Source organism: Solea solea, chromosome 14 (genome assembly GCF_958295425.1).
Source record: "Solea solea chromosome 14, fSolSol10.1, whole genome shotgun sequence".
Classification (NCBI taxonomy): Eukaryota; Metazoa; Chordata; class Actinopteri; order Pleuronectiformes; family Soleidae; genus Solea; species Solea solea.
The window spans coordinates 25358446-25384338 of record NC_081147.1 but is presented as its reverse complement, the minus strand read 5'-3'; the positions used below and the strand labels follow the sequence as shown (position 1 = coordinate 25384338).

The window sequence follows — 25893 nt, the reverse complement described above, 5'->3', positions numbered from 1 at the left end:
AAACTTTTCCATATACGGTTATTTTTTTAAGCAACTTTGCATAAATGTTTGATTATAAGACTTAATTACATTAAAACCTGGTGGATCCTCTAGTTTATAGACGACATTTTCAGGCGACTGGGTTTTATTCAAAGATCCTAAATAATATGCAAACAGCTGCTTGTTGTTGGTCAATAATAACACAAACACTCACTGGTTAGGATAAAAACACAGTAAAAGTCACATGACGAGACTTTTTTGTGTGCAAGATGCTACTTACATGAGCAGGAAAGACACTTTTTAACATGTAAACTGTTCAAAACTGTGTCACTTCACTGAATTTAAGATGAGATTTTTCCTTAATAGTCGCACAACAGAGAGATTTGCAGTGTTACAGCAGCAGAGACAGTCAAATATAATAGAAATGTATTAAATGATAATAAACATGCTTTTTTTATACAGAAAAAATATTAACCCTTCATGCTCACAGGTGCACCCACGTTGGTGTGTTTTTATAGTCGAGTCAAAGATATGATTCATTTTATATCCCATTTTTATCAGTGATATAAAGCAGCAATAGTCATGCAGAAGTCACAATATTTCATTTTTGTTCACATAAACGAGCCAAGTGAACTTATTGTAAGGGTTAAATATTGAGATAGAATAGAATAGTACACAGACAGTGGGTCATCAGAATATATATGTGTAGTATGTGCTCAATGTTTACAGTAACAAAGTGTTGCACAGAGGAAAATGTGCACTAAACAATAGTGGTTAATATACAGGATCATTTAAAACGAGATGGAGCGTGAGCACAAGACACCATCTAAATATGACCCTGGACAAGAACTTCAACATCTGAGCGTGTTTCTGAAAATGTTGCTGTTTTAACTTGTTTAAATCAGCGTAAAACACAGAACAATTGAAAATAGACTCAACTGCTATTTCCACTTAATAACGATGAATTGCTCCGCCCTTTTAATGAAGTCAACACGCGTCACAGACACGTCGAGTCTCGTGTCGGTCGACAAGAGTCAAGATACTGTCTGTGTTTTTCAACATTTGCAGACAAGTTTCACCTGAATGGACCTCTATCATTTCAACTTTCCCAGTGAAATCTGCGAGGGAGGAGGGAGGAGGGAGGAGAGAGGAGGGAGGAGAGAGGAGAGAGGAGGGAGATAAGGGTGAAACTGTAACAAGAGAAAGAAAAATAGCAAAGCAGAAAGTCAGGGAGAGAGAGAGAGAGAGAGCGACGTCTCCAGTCACCCTCATCCAACTGCACAGCACGCGTGGATGGTGAATGTTTAGGCGGAGGAGGAAGCCGGAGGGGAAAGACAAGGATGGGGGAGGGCTGGAGGGAAAGTAGGAAGTGTTGGGGATAGAGGAGGAGGAGGAGGAGGGGGAGGAGGGGTTGGTATGTCCCTTCGAGGCCAGCCCTCATCCCCTCTTCACCTCCATCCATAATTCAATAACTCCCCCCACCTCCACTCGACTCCCTAGTCGTACCAACCCCCAGGGCGCAGCTCCACAGGGAGGACACAACATGCAGGGGAGGAAAAGACAAAGACGCACCTCCTCCTCCTCCTCCTCCTCCTCCTCCTCCTCCATCTCCTCCACACATAAAAATAAAAATGCCACAACTCAGTGCAGGGCTGAATGGTTCACCAACATAAGTTGAGTCAAACTCCAGTCACACGAAGAACAAAGTGACGATCAGCCGGCGTCGCCTCGATGGCTGATCCTCGCAGAGAGAATGAACAGCTGAGTGGAACAAACACTGTGCGACGTCGTCTCCTCCTGAGCTTAAACATGATCAGTAATCAGCGTCACTTTGCACCGTTTGGCCTCTGATAATCCAGCCGTGGTAAAGACAAAGACACGGAACCTGCTGCGCTCTCGCTGGCTCACCTGGAGGAAGGTGGGGTCAGCTGTGGAATAATAATTATTATTCCCCGCATGATTTGTTCTTACAGCTTCTGATCAGCAAGTGTTCATAAAAGAATCGATTTAAATTTTTATATAAAATCATAATGCCATTTAAAGTTAAAGACATTTGTCTCAAGTGATCACAGGTTAACAGCATTAAAAGCACAATATGTAATTTCTGCCACTAGGGGTTAAAATCAATACGATATCACAATATTATATTTGTTTTGAAACTCAGATTAATAGATTAATAGATTATGAAAATAATCCCTAAACAAAAGTAGTTTGATGACGTTAGGGATCATGAGCTTCTGCTCACTTCCCAATTAAGTGACTGATCCTCTGTCTTTGTCCTTTGTCAATTGATATCTCATACTGCACCAGTTCCAAAGTAAAAGCACTCTCTCTCTCTAGCATTCCCTTGGTCCTTGTTTCCATCCATGTTTGGATGGAAGGCTTTTATTGTGAAACACGGTGTTAACCAGGCCAGCAGATTAATACTTTACACATTCACCTGCACATTATCCACGTCTTTGTGCCGTGACATGAACGCAGGCGCCACAAATGAATATTGAAACATGACGGATGTTCTGCAGCCGTAATGACTGATGAATCAACGGCGACCAAAGTTTGAAACCTTTACCTTGAGTCGCTCCAACAAAGGTAATTTTCTAAATGGACTGCATTCCTACAGCGCGTTCCCACTCCATCGATTCTCACACATTTACGCTCACATGAAACGGTGACGGCTTCAGTGTCTTGCTCAAGGACACTTCCACTCTTTATTTATATGAGCCAGGGATGAAACCTTCACAGGCTTTAAAGATTCTTTGGAGTGAAACAGTCTGAGAAGAAAAAATGACTTGCTGCACTTAACTGTGGTGAATTATAAAGGAAATATTAACCAGATTTTAAGGTTTTTTTCAAACCAATAAAGGACGTCACTATACTGACTGCACTGAGAAGTTTACTAATTAGTTTTGGAAAATTCATCCTAAAAGAAGCTATTAACTGTTGGAAAAGTCGCTAAATCACGGCATCAACTAATGTGTGTATGTAACTGTAATGGAAGTTGTATAAAGTGTAAAGAGTAAAAGTATCTTTACCAGGAAAATTACTTTTTTATAACGTTACTTAAGTAAAAGTCTTTTAGTTTTCTGATATAAAATGTTAAGTTTTAGAAGTAAAAGTATTAAAAAAAGTGAGGATTTAGGATTGATGGTGCCTCAGTGGTAGGGCGAGTTGTCTTTTAACTGGAAGGCTGTGGGTTCAATTCCTGGCTCTGCTCGTCTACATGGGCCCTTGAGCAAAGACACTTAACCCCATGTTGAAGCGTGTGAATGGGTGAAAACTGTAGTGTAAAGCAGACCATAATACCAACTCTTCTTCTTCTGATTGTATTTATTAGACAAAGTTGTTAAGTTGGTAACACCGTAACTGCCAGATTAAGAGCAAGCGAAAGAGGAAGTCAGACACTGTTACGACTTCTAAAGTGTTTTATTCAGATTAAAAGTTCCCATTTTTTACAATAATCTATTTGTTTTGTTTGTTTTTGTAATCAATTGAGGCCATGATTGTAATTAAAAAAATCAAAACCATCAAACACAACACACAAGTGTCTATTATAGCCATTTCTTATTTTTTTGACAGTTTTGACCATACTTTTTATTCTGTGCTGAATTATACATCTATTTTTTGTTGCGTTTAAGTTTTTGTTCTAATTTACATAGCGTTACATTGCATTTAATGGATTTTATTCACTTATTTTCAAAGGAATAATGTGTTCAAGTTCGACCGCACCACATTTCTCCATCAGCCGTGGTAACTCTGGACACAAATGGACACGACAGTCACTTTTTTAACTTTGTAAACTTTCTTTACAACTCTGTGTGTGTGTGTGTACACAGCAAGGCCTGAAAAAGCATCACATAAACATTTAATACCTTAAGTAAAGCAGTGCAGACTCTTTCATAGACTATGGAGAACTGATGGTCGCTCCACCACACTGTATTATATATAAATATGGATTTTCTCCATGTGTCAATAACTCTGCATTATGAACGTCCATAAGTATGTGTGTGTGTGTGTGTGTGTGTGTTTGCACTGATGCTACAGTAAGACCAGGAGTGTGATTGTCAACATGTTTGTAGATGAGTGAGCTTACAAACCCACTCTGTGTTGTGCATTAGGTTGAGTTTCCTCTCACGTCCGTGTGTGTGTGTGTGTGTGTGTGTGTGCGCAGATATGCCAGTTTTTTCCCAGGTGTAATTCGCCTTCTCCTCTCCAGTGTGTGGACGAAAACTCATATTCATTATTAATAAAAACCTTCTCTGTCTTTTTTTCTGACCTTTTCTGAGACGTTCCTCTGTTAAAAGCTCGCGTTGCACTTCGCTCGTCATTTTTTCATGAGCTGCATGTTTGTCATCAGGACTTTGCAGAGAAAACATTCACAAACTCCACATCTCAGCGAAAAAAAACAACAAATTGCAGATGCGTACGGTAACAGACCTCATGGGACGACTTTGCCCGGGATGCTTCAGAAATGTTATTTCATGTTTCTTTCATGTGACAGAATGTAAGTGCACGGTGATTTTGGAAACAATCCTGGCCCTGATAGTGAACTATGACATTTCAGACATTGTTATTGATGTTTTCATTTAAAAGGAAACAAGAACGACAGATGCTAGAGCAACGTTTCATCTTGTAAATTTAGTTTGCTCTTGTTTTAACAACCATTTTGTATAAAAAAATGATTCTCAAAGTAAAAAATCTGCTGTTTTTTTCATCCTAATTCCTGAAGTCTGATCATTGATACGCTGACATCACATGTCAATGTAACAAAATGTAACGTGAACAAAACACATGATGAAGAAGGTTTTGACAGCAGGACCCTGCAGTGAACCTTCCTGTGGACATTTTGTGAGACAGATGTCGTGAGTTATTGTTGCTATATAACTGTCTTATAGTGTGACGATCAAAACAAGACAAATATACAAGTATCGTGTATCGCAACGTGAGTTACGCCGCAATTTCCATCCCTATACAAAACCCGGTGTACACTCTATTCTTCTACATACAGCACACAAGCCAAACCTTTACAATTGCAAAGAGAAAATTAATAATGAAACATTATTGATATGCTGCGTCCTTCATCAGGAAAACAGGCTCTGTCAGTCAAAACTATCAGACCTGACCGGGGGAGCGCTTGTGCGTATACAGCAGCAGTGCAGGGACGGTCAAGAAGTAAATGTTTTAAATAAAACATCATCGTCAGTGGTAGGGGTGGTGATATGTCGTCGTCCTTGCAAATCACTGTAGGCCCCTGAATTAAAATTGGCTTGACCGCCCTGCTCTAAAGCCAGTTTCACTCGTCTGACGTCACTACTTCATGTCTCCTCACGGCGGCGCTGCTCAAAGGAATGAGTGACACTTGGGGTTTCACAGAACCTTTGTATCGCAATATTATTGGTATCGTGGCCCATGTATCGTATCACGAGGTACCCTGTGATTACTGAGAAACACAGAGAGAGTGATATGATAAAGGTTTCAATGTTACAGATATTTATTTACATCAGTGACAGTTTTAACAAAGACGGCGGTCCAGTGACGTGAAGAGCATGACAGCAGTGACGGGGAGGAAGAAAGCAAAGATGAAGGCGAAGATGGAAGAGTCAAGTGATTGAAGAAGGAGGGGACAGAGAGGATGATAAGACTGGGAGGATGGTGTACTATAGCAGAGAGGGAGAGAGAGGGAGAGATGGAGAAAACTAAAGGAGGAAGGATGGAATGGAAGGAAAAGAGGGAGGACGACAGAAGCAAAACAGGGATGTTTGCAACAGCTATTGTTTCTCAAACTGGAGAGGGAAGCTGGTTTTGTTTTGCTCCGGGGCACAGAGAGTGTGGGGAGACAGGAAGTCAGGGGACCTGCCCATCCTCACTGACAGCTGGTGCCCCGCGATAGCTGTCCCCCCCTTTCCTGTTAGCCACACAAAATGGTTCCCACCCTGATCTCGGTCACCTGGAAGCAGGACGAGAAAATGAGCGATCTCTTGAAGCGCTTTTAATCCAGGCTTTAACGGAAACGTCACACGCGTCTGCAGATCCAACAAAAGCCACGCGTTTGTGTTGCCGGGGTTTCCCCTGCCTGACGACAGGGTCACTGTGGCAATAACAGACATTTATCAGTTTTATAGTTTTTTTTTTCCCCAGCCGTTGATTGCAAGTCAGCAACATAACATCCCAGCGACTGTGGAGACGGGAAGAATTCATAAGATTTGTGCAGCATAATTGCTCTCGGTGGTTGTGTAACGATACAAAGACTGACGCGGTCTCAACAGGACGCTCCGGCATCGTAAACACGACGACAAACCCCGCAGCCCAACTGACTCCTCATTAACATATTTATGCTGAATATAAATAAACGGCAAGTGGAGCCAAAGTGTGGCGACGTTAATGAAGAAGGAAAACATAAAAGAGCAGCTGGTGAAACCGGCAGAACTATGATAAGAAGACGTTCTTCCCCTGTTTAATTTCAGGTGTGAAAATTCTCTTTAACATGTGCTCGCACACAGGAAATGTACAGCATTTCATACGTGTGTGTGTGTGTGTTTGTCTTATCAGCCGACACAGATGAAGTCTTGTTGGTGCCAGTGGCAAGAAAAAGCAGCCGATTGTTGAATCTCTTCCTTCAGGTGCTTAAATACTAACCTCTCTCTGTCCTGAGCCTTAAACATATGCACTACATATGTGACGGGCGACCCGAGGCCATCACTGAAACACTCTTCACATATATAAACTGTTTATATAAGGGGTGACAATCACAGAGTAACGATATGTGATACATGGTCCACGACAGCGGTAATATCACGAGACATCGATTCTGTCATAATCGATATATTACAAGACGATCATATCGCGATACGTCACGATGTCGGTCTATAACTGAAGAAAACAAAGGTGCAGGAACTGTTTACCTTAGAGCACCTTCATTTTATTAATGAAAAATATCGATATTTGCCCTGGCGTATGCATTCTCTTTTGCACGAGGAAGGACGATAACATATTGACATATATATATATATATATATATATATACCCCACCCCCATCATGCAACATAATGAGACTAGAAGAGTTGCAGACGTCTAGATGCCTCTCAGACAGTGTAGGACACGTTACTTTAAAAAAAGGTTACACACTGTAAAAGTAACTTGTTACCAGGGAAGGTAACGTAATGATGTTACTTTTTAATTAACGTTCAAATATGTTAAAGAATTTAATTTCTTCCCCCAATGTAACTTTGAATTCAACTGTGTATGTTCAATTACTTTAAATAAAACTGAATATTCAATATGTTTAACGAATGAAATGGACACTTAACGGGATAAATTATTAACAAAAAGGTGAGGAAGGCAACATCGTTGTAACGATTGTAACGTTAACGCCGTTATTCCCACCACTGTTCTCAGATAACCTTATTTACATCATGCAGAAAATTTATTATAATAATATTATTGATCATTGATGTGTGACACACCACGACAGACAGGAAGTATTGATTGCACTGCTTGTTTGTTTTTTGTGAAGCTCATTTCTTTGCACTCCTGAACTTTGTTCGTCCACTGGAGAAAAGTTTGAACCATTAGTCATGCACTGCTAAAAGAAAGAAAGAAAGAAAGAAAGAAAGAAAGGAAGAAAGAAAGGAAGAAAGAAAGAAAGAAAGCAGAAAAAAGTCCAGAGAACTTAATAGGACATTTTTTAATGGTAAATTATGGGCCCTCCTGCCAGCGGCTAAACATCATAGCTCACTGCTTCACTGTCATGCCCATAATCCCAATAAGGAAAAGGTCCTTTTGGATATTAGTGCTATAGAAAACTAGGTCGGGTTCACGTCCTTTTTTTCTTAACATGCTCTTCTCCAAAAATAATCTTTTTTTCTTATTTTCACAAACATGCAAACACACACACACACACACACACACTCTGCTTCTCGTTGACATAAAAAGACAGCGATGATCAGGTCTGTTGTTAAACATTCATTTGTCCTTCACATCTTTTGTTGTCTGTTGTTTGCTCAATAAAGTGGAAATTTGTAAAGGCAGGAAAAGTCACACGTGTTGGTTTTGTGTGTGTGTGAGTGTGTGTGAGTGAGTAGGCGTCAGTTATTATATGTATTGGATGTTATTTTAGAACAAACACGATCCACGTACAGTAACTTCTATGCGTGAGAAGTGTTTTTTCTTCTCTGGTTAAACAGTTTCAGATTAAAATCCAGCGTGAGTGTAAATGCATAAAGTCATCAGCAGGAAAAACAGAAATCAAACTGGATCTGCGTCACTTTTCAGCAGCTGTTCTCGACTCACTTAAACGTTTCACTCCCATCATCGTCTCGTGATAATTCATGGTTTCAAGCTGATTCCACCAATTTCTTTAAACTCCATATTCAAAGCTGCACTTTATTGTGAGTAAATGTAACAGCGTAACCCATCACTGTTTTAACATAATCCTATTTACACCGTGCAGAAATCAACAAAGAGCAAGATAATGGTAGCTTGAGGTAGCAGCTTTAGCTATGATAGGAGTTGTTAGTTAGCTGCTAGCTGGCTAGTTAATGTCATGATCTTATATTAACCATCACTGAGCTACATCCCCGCCATCAACAGTGAAATGTCTCCCATTAATAAACATTTATCTCAGTGTATTTCAGATGTCAAGGATAATGGGAGTGTTTAGCAAGCATGTAGCCTACGTGCTAGCTCTAGCCAGGCTTAAACTACAGTTAGCGAGTTTCAATAGTTTAGAACTGTTTTATAAAAGTGACACAGTGGTAAGTCTGATAGTGACTTAATCCATGAGATATCATTAAAACTGATATACTTGTTTACAAATACAAATGATGGGTATTTTATAATTTTTCACTTTAACTTCAGTAAACCACACTTAGTGCTTCACTTTGAATATAAAAGCTTCACATAAATCTGTGATCTAAGGTTAAAAGGTGTGTAAAACGTCCTCTCTTTAAACTTCTTTTCTTTCTTTCTTTCTTTAAACTCCATATTTCCTCTCCCATCGTACGAGCGCGCAGCATTAAAACCCTGTATGTGTCCTCCACTTACAGCACGGAGAGCCTGCACTCTCACAGGCGCGTGCACGTGCAGAGGAAGTGAGTCTTCTAAAATATTTATCATCATAAAATGTTTAATGTACTGTACAAGAAATTAAACAAATATTAATTATTGATGACGGATGCACTTAAAAGACATGATTGAGACAAGTGTGCAGCCACAGGACTTGGAGTTTAAGCCCTCGCGATACGAGGACCTTTACGACATATAGTGAGCAAAAAAGAAAGAAAGAAAGAAAGAAAGAAAGAAAGAAAGAAAGAAAGAAAGAAAGAAAGAAAAAAGTAACACGAGCCGCCTCCATCTGCTTCAGAAATCACTGGGAGTCTAAGTCTCGACCAGATTGATTAATCTTATTTTTTTTTGCCCAGGGAAACTTTCACCACCGGGAACAAACATCCGTCTGTTTCACTTTCTGCTTGATAATGTGAAGTTGCCGCCACCGCGTTCACCTCACTCAACTCTGACTCCACACTGGTGGCATTACATCTGATTGGCTGCACAAACCACACACACACACACACACACACAGAGGAGAGGAGAAGGGGCCAGTTGTAAAGAGGCAACAATCACAGGCTTATGGTTCAGTGAGAAACAGACAGAAGCAGTAGAACAATCCACAGACCCATGTCAGAGTCTCACTGTAAATGTCAACAGATCAGATGCTGTGTATAAAATAATGACAACACAAGCTGAGGCCATTAGGAAGTATATAATTATAATGTTAATGAACTTTTAATGCCAAATGGATGGTAAACAGTGTCGTGTGTGTGAGTTACGAGGATTTCCGTTCCGAGTTAAATGAGGTGAATATTTCATTCTAAGAAAAGAAATCCGTCCGTATGATGCCACAGATTGAGTTTTTAAACATTCTGAGCAAACATTCCAGTAAAACCAGTAAAAAGGAAGTCGTTTTCTTTGTTTATGGAATTTTTCCATTTGAAAACGTATGTTCTGTTTTACATCATATCTTATAACCCCTTGTGTCCGTGTACATATTTTTTTACTGTTAATAACACTCGTCCTTGTTTCTTTGGCCACAGAAACAAGGACATGAAGAATGACTTTTAAGCCTTTTTTTTCACTTAAATGCATGAACGAAGTCTCGCGGCCGACCAAATATCTTGATTTCCATGCACACGGGCTGTTTGTGTGTTATATTTGCTGGCACAATCTGGCAGAGAGACATTTTTCAGAAGAAAGCACTGCTGCGAGTGGGAGTGTTTCTGCAGGAGTAGACAGAAGTAAGAGCGCCGAGCTGCAGGAGCGGGCAGTAATGGCCGGAACGCCTACCAAGCAGACGGAGATAAAAAAAAATAATAAAAAAGTCCCGTTTGAACCCTTTAGGTCAAAACTTAACTGACAGAGACAGACAAAGAGTTTTTTGTGTTTGCACAGAGAAGAAAATGAGCACCTCGGACTGTCAAACAGCCTCATCAAACCCCGTGTTCTGCCACTTTCACAAAGCCGCTATTTTACCAGCGGAATGTCGTTCACAAAGTGTCTGTTCGCCGAGGCCAAAGTGCAAAGTTGCTAAACACGGGGGTTTGGAGACAAGATTTACTCAGATCTGGACCGCTGTCGCCTCCCGTGACCTCAGCGATCAGCACCGCTGAACAAGTTTCAACCTTTTTGAATGAAATCCATCAAATATTTTCCTATTTTCTTCATTTTTATTTAACCTCTAATTCACAGGGACGACACATTGAGATTAAAAGCTCTTTTATAAGAGAGACCGAGCAAAGGCAGGGTGAGTTAGTGGCATCGTACATGCACTTAGACATGGACGTACAAAAAAGGTACAAATAGAATAGAATTCAACAAATATGAGCGATGCAACAGCTGTTTTCTACAAAAGGCTTCAATTAAAGCTAAATTAAATCAAATTTAGGATAAAGTAAGAATATTTGTGCGGGTTGGACAAAGAAGAACGTGCAGAGGAGTGCAGTGACTGCCTTAGTCGTAGCCCCCTAATGGAATAAGAAGGTACTGCAGGTGGGCCGCAATACAGTAGAACAATTAAACAAAACTCATTTTAATTTTGATCAAGCTTCACATACATGTAAAATATTACGTTTTAATGTTTAAAAAGTTTATAATAAGTAAAAAAAATGTTTCCAAACATTGAAAAATCTAATTAATGAGGTCACCACCACAAATGAAGGTTAATTCAACTAAATCTTGAGTTAATTCAACAGGTTAATATGAGGTTTGAGACTAATGGTTACACTTTATTGCCCTTTTTTAATATAATTAGTTTCCTATTATTCATAAGTAAAAATGTAAAAATGAACCTAACGTAAATTAACTAGATATTTTAAGGTTTAGGTGGACCGTCTGAGATTTTCAAGATTTATATTTGTCTGTGGTTTGGGAATGACTGATTTATTTTTTTATTATAAAGTGAATCATCAGTGGACATAAAGCATCCGTCTCTGCCTTCAGCTACATCTGCTGTGAAGGACACGAGATGTTTGTGTTCCCAGATACTGCTTCATTATTTCACTGTGGGCTTATGCTTTTCTCATGACTCACTGTTTGCCTTGAAGAAAGCTGTCACCCCAGTCTTCTTCTTTTCCAACTCCTTTCATCTCTCTCTCTCTCTCTCTCTCTCTCTCTCCATCCCCCCATTAAATTAAACAGGTAGAAACCTGATTAGCACATTGTCACCTTAGAAAAACATCTCTTCTTTACAATAGATGGCAGTGTCGAACTTTCCAGGAACGGAACACACAGACAGCAGCAGAGAGTTTGGGGGGGAACAGACTGTACAGTATTTTGGTTTAAATCTATCATTTCTCTTTCTCTCTCTGTGGCAGATCCAGTGCTGTGGTTCCCAGGCTCAGCTCGACTGTCAATCAGCAGCAGCAGCAGCAGCAGCAGCAGCAGCAGCAGCAGCAGCCTACATCTCAGCACTGCAGCTGAGCCAGGGCCGCATCATCCCGCCTGCCAATCACCGCTCTGCACCTTCAAACCCTCCTATCCATCTCTCTGTAAAGCAGCTTCTCTTCCCTCTCCCTCCTCTCCCTACTCTCCCCCACACACACACACTCACACACCGCCACCACCCTCCTCCTCCTCCTCCTCCTCCTCTCAAAACAATCCCCTCTCTAACAGAAGCACAGAGCATCGGCGCTTTAACTCTCAGCCCAGTGTGTAGAAACACATATATTCACTAAGACGTGTTTGCACGTATACACAAACACCGCTTGTCGCCTCCGCCGAGGAAAACAAACTCACAACGAGGTATAAGGCATAAATACTGAATACACACGGACATGAAACGGACACTGCACCACTCCCATATCTTCTTTTGGGACTCCGCCTCTCCTTTTCTTCATCCCACCACCCAATTCAATAATGCATCCTCTTCCTCCCCCTCTTCCTCCTCCAACGAGCCCTTCCCAACCCTCCGTTGTCAATCTTTTATTCAACAGAAAGGGAGTCAGATCACAGCACTATAGACTTTATCCTTCAATCTCAGACCTCCATTCAGGTTCTTTCTCACACACACACACACACACACACAGATACTGTATGAACTCTGTCAGTGATTATTATGTACGTATGTGACCGAGGGAATAAAGTGTTTAACACTGAGGCGCGGGAAAAGAATGGCTGTAAACATTGTAACGATTATGTGAAGGTCCCGTCTCTAACGTCAATGTGTGTGTGATGTGGCCTGAGAGGAGGAGGAGGAGGAGGAGGAGGAGGAAGAAGCTGCAAATAAACTCAACTACATGGATTTGATGAGTGAAAGTTATGTTTACGTTAATCAAAGCAAGTTTGATGATGTCGTGGAGAAGCATGGAATCATGGGAAATCATGGGAGCAATTGCAATATAATGATTTCAGCCGTAGAGATTCAGTTCACAACGACAGCGAAACCTCCTGTCGCCATGTGTGCGTACCACGCTGCTTCTTGATATCGCACGTGCAGACACACATCATCATAGCGCCTCGATCCATGCTTGAAAACTACTTGTAAACAGGAGATTATGCTGCATATTTACTCACATTTTTACTGTTGGTCTATTTGCACGGGATTAGTATTACCTGGGTTAATTGTTACGGACCTTTTTAGGTAAAAAAATCTGGTAATAATTACTTTACCTTCAAAGACAAACACAATTTTACTGAGTAAAACTAAACTGCAACCGTTTACACCACAGCAGAAACAGAGGAATAAAGTTGCCATTAAGCCTCCACAAGTAAGCAAGCAAAAACATGATGTCCTTAATTCTAATATAATGGTTAAATGATGGAAAAGTTATTGTTGTTAATTCCATTCAGAAATGACTTGATAAATGAGTCTAGTGTGATGTAAACCACTGATAAAAAAACACAAATTAAACCTCAAATTGCACGTGTCTAATGAAACCTGCTTAATAACAGCCACTGTCTCTCTGCATGCGTGAGTGCTACACGTTCAGCCTGTACAACTCTAATCTATGACTTGCCAAAATTGCTCATTATAATGTTGTTGATATGTGCGCGACTGGCCCCGAGAAAAGATATAAAACATCCCTCTATCTCACCACCGCACATAATGTGTTTATTGATTAAAAAATTTCCCACTTTTAATTCACAGCGCTGAGCGACTTCCTTGTTAGGCCGACTTCACAGAAGACGCAGCGCGGTTCATTCCTTCACTCACACACACACACACACCCTGTTTTCATCGTCCTCATTACGTCCTCATGCTTGCTTAAAGATTATTAGCCCTGGTCATTTTATCGCTGCAATTATTGCGTGCTGCACTGCAAGAATAACTGGATGAATTGCACGTGTGTTGTGATTCACTCTCACATTTGGCCCTGAACCGGCCGACTAAACATGCAGACTTTTCCCTCTCTTGTTTGAAGTACTTCTGAAATGAGCCTTGCTCTTTGATTGCATCATGCAGCACCGCTTTCATCAGAAGCCTCATAGATTGCAGAGCCAGACAAGGTACTGGGGGCGTGGGGGAGCGGGCGTTAAGGCCACGGCAGTTGGACGTATAATTAGACGAATATTTAGTGCGGGAAACAATAATTGGCTGGTGGAGAATAGTCTTGCACACGATACACGGATATATGCTTCCTTGCTCCAAAGGTTAAACTCGACAGCAACAGGTAAACACTTAAAAACATTAACTTTTATCAAAGCAATATACTGTCACGACAGAACCAGACTTTAATAACTAGTTCCAATGAAGCCATAAAACGTTACGACATACTCGAGACCGCGAGATCCTCACAGCGCACATCGAGCGCTTTGTCAGATCTGTGCAGGAAACATGGCCGACGCCAGGATATCATGTCATGTTCATGTTCTCACTCAGTTATTGTTACCGATGTTTATTGCAATTAGACGCGACATGTGATGTGGTGAAGGTTTCATTAAGTGGGAGATTTTGCCTTAGACGGCAGACACACGATCACGTCTCACCAGCAAACAGAAGGACTGTCTGGCAGAACTGTGAGACAGGTATATTTGCAGCCAAAAAATACCTTTCATTAGAGATTAATGAATTAGCGCGCTCGTTTACTTATTGAACAAACAAATATTTTTTAGTAAAATATCTAATTTGGCTAAGTTTCCATGTTTGTCTTGTCTTTTGCTTATTTTAACCATAAAAGGGCCGGAAAATGTCCTGTGACTAAGTGCTTTTGCCCATTTCTCCAGAATAACTAGATACCATTATAAAATGTTTGCAGTTGTTAAATTCAGGTTCAAATTTAAGATAGTTCTAGCTTCATTCTTAGCCACCAGGCTAACTAGCGACTCTATTTTTCAGAACTCTGAGTGGACCTGGCTCTTCAAACATTCTGGGGTAACAAAAAAACAACAATTCATACACTCGGCTGATTGTAATCTCAAAGAAAATCATCAATTTCAACTAAATGGAAATAATTTCAACTAAGTTTTACACACTGGACCTTTGAGTTTTATTTCTTTTGTGATGAACTTGTCAAAAATCCTTATTTTACTCCACAATACCACATGTGATGAATAATATTAAAACACATAAAGTGAAATGACTTATTTTCCACTGTTAATTAATGTATTGGTTCCTTTTAAAATTGATTGGTGCATTATTTTGTCTGAGAAAAACACTGCTTCACAAAAACACTATATGATTAGCAGTAAAATCTGACAGAGTTGATTAATTGTCTGTCCATTATATACTTATATACATCGATAGTGTCAGATCCAGTATAATAACCAATTTCAGAGTAAAAACACAGGACACAGTGTTTTCCACTGAGCAGCCACACTGAACAACAGCTTAGGTAAATTGGCTTTTCTAATTATTCTTACACTGACTTTTATTAAAATAAAGCACCTAAGAATGGAGGAGGAAAAAAAAAAGATGGTTTTTCCTCTAATTATCCTATAAGCTACTGAGTGACTAAAAAAAAAACATTATGCAGTTTTAACAAGGATAGGAGTTCTCACAATAAAAATCCCCACAGATTACACACAGAGAGCGTCTCAGATGAATAAAACCAACCGTTTGACTGTGTTAATTCAATATTAGCGCGGTGCGGGAAAAGACGTCTAATAAAAGCACGAATGAGCAAGAAAAAAACAAATAAAAGGGCTGCTCCTTATCGTTTGATCTTCATATATACAAATAATCTCCCGTTTAATGTTGGTGATAAATGGGCCTTTACTCACAGTGAACAGGTAATCCGTGGATGAAGCGCACTAGTCCTGCAACAATTATTTGATTCATCGATTGTTAATTGATTACTAAATTATTTATAATACAAGTTTCCTGACTTCTCAGCTTCTAAAATGTGAAATATTTTCTGGTTTCTTTGCTCCAAATCATTAACATTTTGGTTTGTGGACAAAAAACAAGACACTTGAGAACATCATCATTTCCAGGTTTGAGAAACACCAATGAACATTTTTCTACATTTTCTGACATTTTATGGACAAAAAAACACCTGATTTATCGAGAAAATAATCCACAGATTAATCGATTATGAAAATAATCGTTAGTTGCAGCCCTAAAGCACACTAAGGGTTTTAATAGAGTGATTGAGGAGGAGTTATAATAACTCTGGCTCTGGTGTGTCGTCTAGCCATATTTTTAGACACGCCTCCAAACATTCTGAAACAGTTTTCACTCCTTAATCCATAATCTCTGCATTTGCATTTCCACAAACCTTTGTTGTGCAGTATTTTTTGTAAAGCGCTCTCCACCTCCTCCACCTCCTCCACCCTCACATCTCCACTGGTCAGCAGAACCGCTGTGACCCGTGCAGCGATAGCAAGACAACACAACATATATCTGTGCTTTTCCCCAGAGCTGCAAACCAAGATTATTTCAGCGTAAGGGCCGCTGAGGGTCACATTTACATTTTATATGTGCAGCATGTTAGCCGGGGCTCGCGTAACGTGACTAACAATGAGTGCAACAGCAGAGTAAGCTTAAACGTTCTAGAAATGCCCAGAGTAAAATAAAAATAATAAAATAAAGCAAAGGATTCCAGAGTCCAAGGCTCCCTGATAAGAGACAGGACAGATATTCCCGAGCCATAAAAATGAAAGTGTATAATAGAAAAGGTGAAGTAATAAGCTGCAGAGAGAAGAAGCTAATGTTGTTCTTTCTCCTCCTAAAAACCATTTTCACTGCAAAAACACTCGCTGAGCCACATATTAGTGTATTAACCCATGTTCACCTTTGAGGGTTTTATACATGTGGCTAATTTTCATAATAACTAAATGTTTAACCCAAAACAAACACGCAGGCTTTGTTCAAATCTAGTTGGTAAATTCATTTCTATTTTTTTTTGTGTGTGTTATTGTGACTCGTGCATCACACGAAGAAGAAGAAAGTTTGTGCATAAAGTTGTACATTGTAAGTACATTTCTGAACAGATAACGCTTTCCAAGATCATTTATTTTGATGGGATGCACAAATCTTAATTTTATGCATTTTCATTGAAATCATGCAGACAAACATTTAAAGAAAATGGTTGTAAATCTCCTGAAACCCAGACAATTTGAAAAGTTGTTAACGTATTGTATTAAGGTTTATAAGAGACAACATAAGAAGTCACATGACTGAAACCTCATTTCAACTATACTGGAAAAGTGGTGGAAAGGGTAAATAATAATAGTATTAATGGTGGATAATGTGGAAACAAGAACATTTAGAGCAAGAAACAAAACCTATTCCTTGTCTCGGTGAACTAACTCCCAAACATACATAAATGTGCGATTTCTTTGACCAAGTCTTTAACAAAATGTGATAAACATTTGTAAAACCTGGTGTGTTGTGTCCCAACCCCGTCACTGACAATGATTTAGCACAGCACACGTTAGGATGTGTGGAAGTGAGGGTCAATGGTCTGTAGTTATATAGCTTTTGTAAAGTCTCGATGACCACTCACAATCTGCTTTATTACACTCAATACTGCTCTTCACCCATTCACACTCATTCACACTCATTCACTCAGGGTTAAGCACACTCTTAACCCACAATGTAGTTTAATAGTGAAGTAGATGATGAAAGCTAACTTGAGAATACACGTCTCAATCAGGCTTTCTATACTGTAAATACCACAGGTGTCAAACTTGAGGTCCGTGGGCCACATCAGGCCCCCAGAATGATTACATGCGGCCCACGCCGCCGCTGCAAAACCAGCCTATGGTCACAGAATATGAAGTTAGATAATATTCTGTTACTTAATATGATACTTAATAATAGTTTTAGATTCTGTTTTATTTTGTACACATCGTTCTATATCAAAACAAACACTTTTACTTTGAAATTCTGTGTGTACTTGTCTCTTGTAGGACACCTTCTTGGATAAACACTGACCTTGTCAGGACCAGTAGTCCTCATGGAGACCAAAACTTGGTCCTAATAAGGCAGAACTTCCTTTCTGAGGCACTGGTTAAGTTTAGGCTTGGGTTTAGGGTTGCACTGCAGTGTCCTCAGAGGAACAGCTGCACAAACCTGTGTGTGTGTAACTTCGAGCACCTGAATGTGAATGGAGGACGGCTTATGACTGACGGTGAGTCATCATCGCCATGGTGTTAAGCCTCCTGTTCCCTCGGGAACAGGGTTACCGTCTCTCTACCACTGGGGACTTTTATTTTTACATTTGAAAAGCAAAACCAAGGCTGAGCTCACAACAATCCTACACTGCCTCTCTCTCTCTCTGTCTGTCTCTCTCTCTCTCTCTCTGTCTGTCTCTCTTCCTCCTCCATGATTGAGCTGAATCACAAACACACACACACACACAAACAGCAGACACTTCTCACATCTGCTTATTTCAGAGCACCACGTCCTTATCTGTGTCCGTGTGATGTTCAATATGTCTCACATATCAAAACATGAACCTATGCAGATGAGATTAAAGAGACAATATCACAAAACTCAATAACAGCCCGCGATCCGTCACTCGCCGCCGAGGACCGCGCGGCCGCCTGTGACGCTGAGTTCAGAGTGCACCAAACCAGGTGTGGAGCACATTTCCCTCCAAATCTAACAAACTGTTATTAATCCAGAGGGAAAAATTAACCCTGACTAAAGCACAAATGTAATTTATGTCATTTTTTTGTTTTCACAAACTTTTTTTTATTACCTTTTTGCATATTTAATATATAGTTTGTACATTATTATTATTATTATTTGATCTAAAATCAATAAGTACATTCCAGCGCAACTACAAAATGCATGTTGAGTGGAGAGGACTGACAGCCCATATATATCGTTCAATAAATGATTATAATATGTCGCAGTAAATTATTAAACGGTTCTATTTTATGGGCCGGTAAATCTTCTCATGTCCTCTTTCACAACATCCATGGACCCTCTCTGTGGTCTTCCTCTGTTCCTCCTGCATCTTCATCATCCTCTGTCCAATATAACCTTTGTCTCTGCTACTCAACCTGAGCTGTTCCCGGAATACTGTATGCTCTAATTTCTAATCCCGTCCATCCTGGTCACTCCCAACAAAAATCTCAGCATCTTCAAGCTCCGTCTGTCACACGTCAGAGGGTTCATAAAGAAAACCAGCAAAAAAAACCTATATAATCCAAACCATAGCTCATAAAATCAGCAGATTAGACCATAAATTAAACAACAGCAGCCTTTGAACAAATATGAGATTCATACAATTCCTCTAACTCATAAAAAGAAGATGAATCTGGAATTAGTCAAACATAATGTGGCTTACAGTACATAACTCTATACATTAACGCTATACCTGAGTTTCCATACATTGTCAACAACTACAGTGTCGTATAAAGCCATTAAGTATTAGTGAACAAATGTTTCTTCTTTCTTACACAGAAGGATGAGCAGCTCCGACACCTTGATATTTACAGAGAATTCTATGTCACTGAGTTTAAAAGTGACGTGAATAAAAGTGCTTTAACTTTCATTTCAAATGAGTTTAAAGTTTGATGACAGGATGTTTTGAAATCCAAACGCCTTGGGATTTGCAGTTTTGAGTTTTTTATTGCATTGCCTTTTAACCTATGAGTCAGTGGTAGTGTTGATTTTTGATGATGACAAAGCTCAAGCTGCCATCTGCAGTCACATCCAGCAGAACAACTTCACACGTCTTACTGGAAAAATAAAATAGATGCTCACACAGTCTCATCATTATGATTTCTTTAAAAAAAAAGTGTCTCAGCACATACAGTATATAATATTCCTGTTCCACACTGTGGTTTACATTTAGGGAATTCTTTTAAAAAGCGGTAGAGTTATGTGTGATGTTCCAGCAACGTGTGGCAAAAAGGCAGAAACACAAGATGCACATTCTCTCACTGACAGAGAAATATCTCTGTTATTGTCAAAGACTAAACACATTTGATTCTGAAAAGTGTCAAAGCAGGTGTAATGATATGTTTGTTTTCTTCATAGCGACATTAACAAAGATCATGTGACAGACGTGTTGACACGTTGCTAAGTTAGTCTTGTTTACAGGTCGCGTTAGCATTTAAGCTAGCGGACTTTATCGCTAACGCGTTAGCATTTAAGCTAGCGGACTTTATCGCTAACGCGTTAGCATGTAAGCTAGCGGACTTTATCGCTAACGTGTTAGCATTTAAGCTAGCGGACTTTATTGATAACGCGTTAGCATTTAAGTTAGCGGATTTGTATCGCTAACGTGTTAGCATTTAAGCTAGCGGACTTTATCGCTAACACGTTAGCATTTAAGCTAGCGGACTTTATCACTTACGCGTTAGCATTTAAGCTAGCGGACTTTATAGCTAACACATAAGCATTTAAGCTGGCAGACTTTATGGCTAACGTGTTAGCATTTAAGATAGCTGACTTCGCAAACTTCCTCCAATTGTTAGTTGCAGCCCCACTGCAGTACAAGGCTTTTATATACAACAACGACAACAAGTCAGGAAAAATACCATAGTTATATTAATCTACATTAAAGTCACGTGTCACTGGTGATACCAAATCCAAATGATCTTCTTGAAGTAAGTAAGTATGAAGTAAACTATGAATGAGAGAATGAGGCAGCGCTCAGTATGTTGGAAAAGTCACTACACACCAGCACAAAGCAGAACAACTTCAATTTTCAAGTGTAGAAAATAAAGACACACATGATGTTTGTGTCGAGTGCAATCAGTGAGTAAAGGTTTGAGCGTAAAAAATGCAACATATTTGAGATATTCTGCCCATAAATGCAGAAATGAAGAAAACACCATATATGAAAACTAACAGACTAGGTTTCAAATACTGCAGATGAGTAAAACATCGTCAGAGTGTGAAATGTGACATTAAAATAGTCTTACTGTATCTCTTTGGTCCATCTTCGAGGCAGAAGGAGAGCGTGAGCGTCGCGTCCTCCTCGAAAAACTCTGTCGCGAAAGCGTCCCACCACAGACTGTCACTTTCCTGTCGGGGGACAAAGACAAAACAAAGGTCAGAGACAAAAAGCAAGGACTTCATTTTTACTAAACTGCTACTGCTGCTGCTGCTGCTGCTGCTGTTCATCTGGTTTTGATGACAATAATTGGCTGCAGTTCATCAGCATCCCTAAAATATGCACATGTTATAGTAATCTGCCCTGCAGGCCTGTGACGGGACCACAGGTTTGTTTCACTTTAATAATATGAAAATCTCAAGTTTCTCCTGATATTTAATAACCTGGTGAATTTCCTTTATGCAGGTTGCTGCTCCCCCGCTGTTGCATTTTTACATAAATTTAATATGGATCCATAATATTGATAAGACGAAAATATAGTAGCCGCACAGAGATTGTTTTTGTTGTTCTGATATATGAGTTCAGCACTACAGGGCACGTTGTCTCTTTATTGTGTGTCATCGAGTCCGTTTCTGTTCATTAACATTAACAATTTCATGAGCTTAACGTAAACAGCAGTGTTTACATAAAGCTCAGTGTTTCCCGCGCTGCAACTGTAAAGCAGTCAAAGGTGTGTCATACGTTCAGGGCAATAAAACAACACCGCGACGGTGGGAAGATGAGAACAAGAGGTCGCGCACGGCTACAGAAAAAATACATAACAAGCATATGAAAATGAGTCTATAAATCAGGTTTAACAAAAAAAACAGTTGGCTGCTGGCCAAAGAGCTTCCAACACGGGTCGATGTTAAAGCTAAAGCCTGGTAACAACCTTCACATTTCCTAAGCGTGGACTTTATAGAGCTCACGCTTCAGGCTCCTGCAAGTCTGAAATACAAGCTAAAGGTTTAAAAGCAGCTTTAAAAGCCATGGCTGCTTCTTTAGCAGGTGAGAAAAACCTTGACTTTTCACTCTACATGTGCAACAATCTGCTGTTATTGCTTTATTAGTAGCAGTAGTGGTAGTAACCGCAGTGTATGTTTTAGTTTAACATTTTTTGGAGTAAAATTATCACTGTATAACTCAGTCAAACTGTAGTTTTAGTAGTAATGACCTCATAGTAAGAACTGTAATAGCTAGTATTTGTGGTAAGAACAATTTTCAAGTAAAAAAAGATTGCTATTTCTGATTGTTCTGTTTGTAAAATGCAGAACACACATGTTATCAAGTGTTCATATGTGTAAGTTCTTGCATTAGACCTGGGGGCATCACTGGCCCCCAGGTCATTTTGAGTATAGTAGTTCATATTTGTGATATCTCATGTGCTGAGGCTCCGTCTTGTGATAAATGTATAGTAAATATTGGACTGAAGCTTGACTGCAATATCAAATCATAAATCGTGAATATCAGAAACATCATAATTAGGGATTTTACCCAAATTGTTCCGGCCAAATTTGGTTAATATTGGATATTCAAAACAGTTATTCTAGACCTTTTAATTATTATTAATTATTATTATTATTAGTAGTAATAATGATAATAATAATATATTTTTTAATCTAAATGAACTGACTATGGTTGATCAAACATGACAAATGTGACATCAAAGTAATATTATTCAGTTTATTGTCAACAGTATTTCTCATTTTCCTCCAAGTACCATAGTTTGAGAACCATGGGTATAATATATACTGTATACAATTTTAAAAGTTAATGTAATTAATCAATTTTGTAGTCTATTACTAGCCAATTATTTCCTGCAGCTCTGCGTCTTTTCCCTAAAATAAAGTATTTGAACAGCCGTCCACCTTCCCCCCCCATAATGGACGACCCCTCTCCCCCCTGCTCTCCCCTCTGTCACCCACCGACATTAAGCCCACGCTAATTTCCTCTGACACGTTATGACAGTTCCAGTCCACGCCACGGCCTGAGAGACGCGGCCAGCACTTCCCAGATGTTGACAATTAGTGTTGTCACCATCGAGCAGTGTCAAGCACAGCGAGCGGCGACCGGGTCGAACCGCGGGTCGACGTGACTCCGACACGAGGAGTCTGACACGGGGGAGGAGAGGAGGAGAGGAGGAGAGGAGGAGAAAAAAGATGACCTGAACCTGGACCTTCATTCCACTGCTCAATCAATAGGTGATGATGAGTTAGTGAGGAGGTCTGTGTGCTGGTCACAGATCAGCTCAACACTGAGCTCCACACTCAACTCCACTGACTTCCATTATCACAGGTACAAACTGTTGCATATGTATTTAGAACTTATTTTTGTCTCATTTCTTATTTCCTTTTTCCTATTTGTTCACCTGTGACCCTTTTGTGGTATCAATAAAGTCAAATTCTCATGCGTCCAGGACTGTAACAATTACTCGATTCATCGATTATTAATCAATGACTTAATTATTAATCATCACAGCTGATAATCGTTTAATCTGTTTGAAGTTTTCTGATTTTCCAGCTTCTTCAATGTGAACATTTTCTGGTTTCGTTTCTTTCATATAAGAATTTGAGCACATCGTCATTTACAGATGATTTTGCAGATGATTTTGCTTGAAACAAGTCATTTTCCCCTAATAATGGTTCTATTTTCTTGTTTTTTAGAGGCAGTTTTAAGTCAGTAAATTAAAAGTTCTGACTAGTTTAAGGTCTTCAAAAGCACACAATGTCAATTTTGTAAATGATTCTCCCGTTTAAAGGAAAACAGATAATAAATGAGTGGACACCAGTGAGACTGACACCTGCTACTGTCCAATAATGTCGCAGGTGATGTCTCTAAACGTCCACTTGCTAACGCTAATCAAAGCACAAATGTCACAAATCTGATGGGTGCATTCAAAATTTGACGCCACGACTTGTTGCCACTTGGCATCCAGCGTCTAATAATTAGTGACATCTAGGGGTGAGACAGCAGATTACAGCAACATCAGAAACCTGTAGAAACCTAAGGCCCAAGTCCATGTAAAAATGCTTAATCTGAAGATAAGAAAACTTGTTATTTATTCAAATTAAAAATGATTTTAAGCTCCTCCATGTGTCTGATCATGTGACACAGCGATAACCAGCAGTTGTGTGTGTGTGTGTGTGTGTGTGGTGTCTGTCTCATGAACACAGAGAGAGCGAGAGACGGAGAGAAGGGAGAGACAGACAAACAGACAGAGACAGAAAAGAAAGAAAGGAAAGAGACTGACGTTTGGTGCTGCTCAGCATTCAGATTGAGTTCAACCCATAATCCAGTACCTTTCAGAGGGCGGGGACTCTGGGGATTGACAGTCAAGTGAAGGGTGAACACGACTCTCCCCACACACACACACACACAGCAGCTCTCGACGATGTCACAGTGTAACTGCTCTACAGAGTTCACTAAAACTGTTTTCACTGACAAAAACAACTGTGGCATAAATCAAAGATCGGGCCTGCAATAATTAGTCAAGTACGCCGTCGAGTAGATCAAGCACATTCACTTCACTATTAAGACTATCATGAGGTGCTTAGGCTCCAATTGCATATTATTTCTATTTCATCCTACGCTGTATTTCAAATGCACGACTGTTGAGAGCTGCAATCAATAAAAAACCATAAAAAAACAAACAAAAAAGCCAATATAAACATCATCATTCATATTCAGCTCATGTGTAAGCTACAGTATTAGAGCTGCGTGTTGGAGATTCATGTGGTACAGAGAGTAAATAATCATCTATTTTAGGAAGTGTCTCATAGTAATGCACACATAACAGATATACAGTGTTCTTTGTCTAGTGAGAAGAACAGATGACAAAAGGTCAAAGGTCTGCTGCCAACTAGGGGTCGGGGGCTTAAATACACATCACAAAAATCAATGCGTATGGGAAATATCGCAATATTTTAGTGAATATGAAGCATATTGCTAAATTTAATCACAGAAAATGGTAATACAGATAAAACTGCATTAAAAAAGAACAAAACTAAATGAAATAGGGACAAACCTAAACAATTAAAAAATACACACCCATGTCTTTAAAGGGGTCATGATTAAAACAAGATTTCTGATTGTGTCAGCTTCTTAAATGTGAATATTTTCTGGTTTCTTTGCTCCATAAAACAAAGAAAACATTCAAACTGAATCATTATGGTTCGAGGACAAAAACAATAGATTTGAGAACATCATCATTTCCCAGTTTGAACATTTTCTGACATTTTCTGGACCAAACGATGACTCGATTCGTCAAGAAAATACTCGGCAGATTCATTTTCAGCTGCAGCTCTAGATCATAGTGTAAACGGTAAACTTAGGCATCATTTTTCCTAAATTTCAGGTGTCGTTCATGATACGTTTCGTAAAATAGATGCTTCATTAAATGTAAAACTGCAAAGACAAAACACGGAGTAACACGACGACGTCATGTTTACGGCGCCAAACACAAAAATGGCCTAAATGACGTGAGCGACTGCGCTGAACTCTGCCGTTAGACATAGGTTGAGAGATTTCTTGAATAAGCCCAATCCTCGCTTTGACATAAACTTCCTGGATTTAGTGCTGGAGATAAATTTTTCAAGTGCTGTCATCCTCAGGGCTTCCATCACTCCGTTTTATAGACTGTGTTATTCATTAAGCCTGCTCTGGCTGTTTTAATGAAAAGTGTTTTACTTAAGCTCCCACTTCTGTGTTTATTACAGAAACACGTCTTCTTTAAAAATCTCTTTTGTTCACTTTTAAAGACGAGGGTGAGTTAACCTCCCTCTCACACTGAGTCAAACAGCGTCTCTCTCTCTTTGTGACACTCAGATTATTCCTCCCTGCTTGCGTTCCCCACCTTGTTTTCAGTCATTCTGCCTCAACTGTGCAATTTTCGCCAATATAATATTTCAGATCTAACTCAATTTTTTAGCATTGGACTATTGTGCGACTCGGGTCTGAAACCACCGTAAAAAAATAAAGAGCGTGCACTTCACAGAGCGCGGCGCTGACAGAGCCGCCTGTGTATTGTCCTGTCTCCATTAGCTCTGCTCAGCACAGCAGGGTTCAGCCATAGATTATATGCTTTAGTCTGCATCTCTGTTGAAAAGCCTCCCACTTAGACAACAGAGGAATCTGAAAATAACAAGCATGT

At 39.6% G+C, this 25893-nt stretch overlaps 1 protein-coding gene across 7 annotated transcripts in view; it reads right to left on the bottom strand.

The window, feature by feature from the left end:
- The window catches only part of ldb2a (LIM domain binding 2a), a 97228-nt gene that overhangs the window by 53651 nt on the left and 17684 nt on the right, over positions 1-25893 (bottom strand). For all 7 annotated transcript variants that reach the window (XM_058650136.1, XM_058650137.1, XM_058650134.1 and 4 more), the window contains exon 2: positions 20794-20896. In XM_058650136.1, the coding sequence (XP_058506119.1) occupies positions 20794-20896 (103 nt within the window). The remainder of the gene's footprint in view (positions 1-20793; positions 20897-25893) is intronic.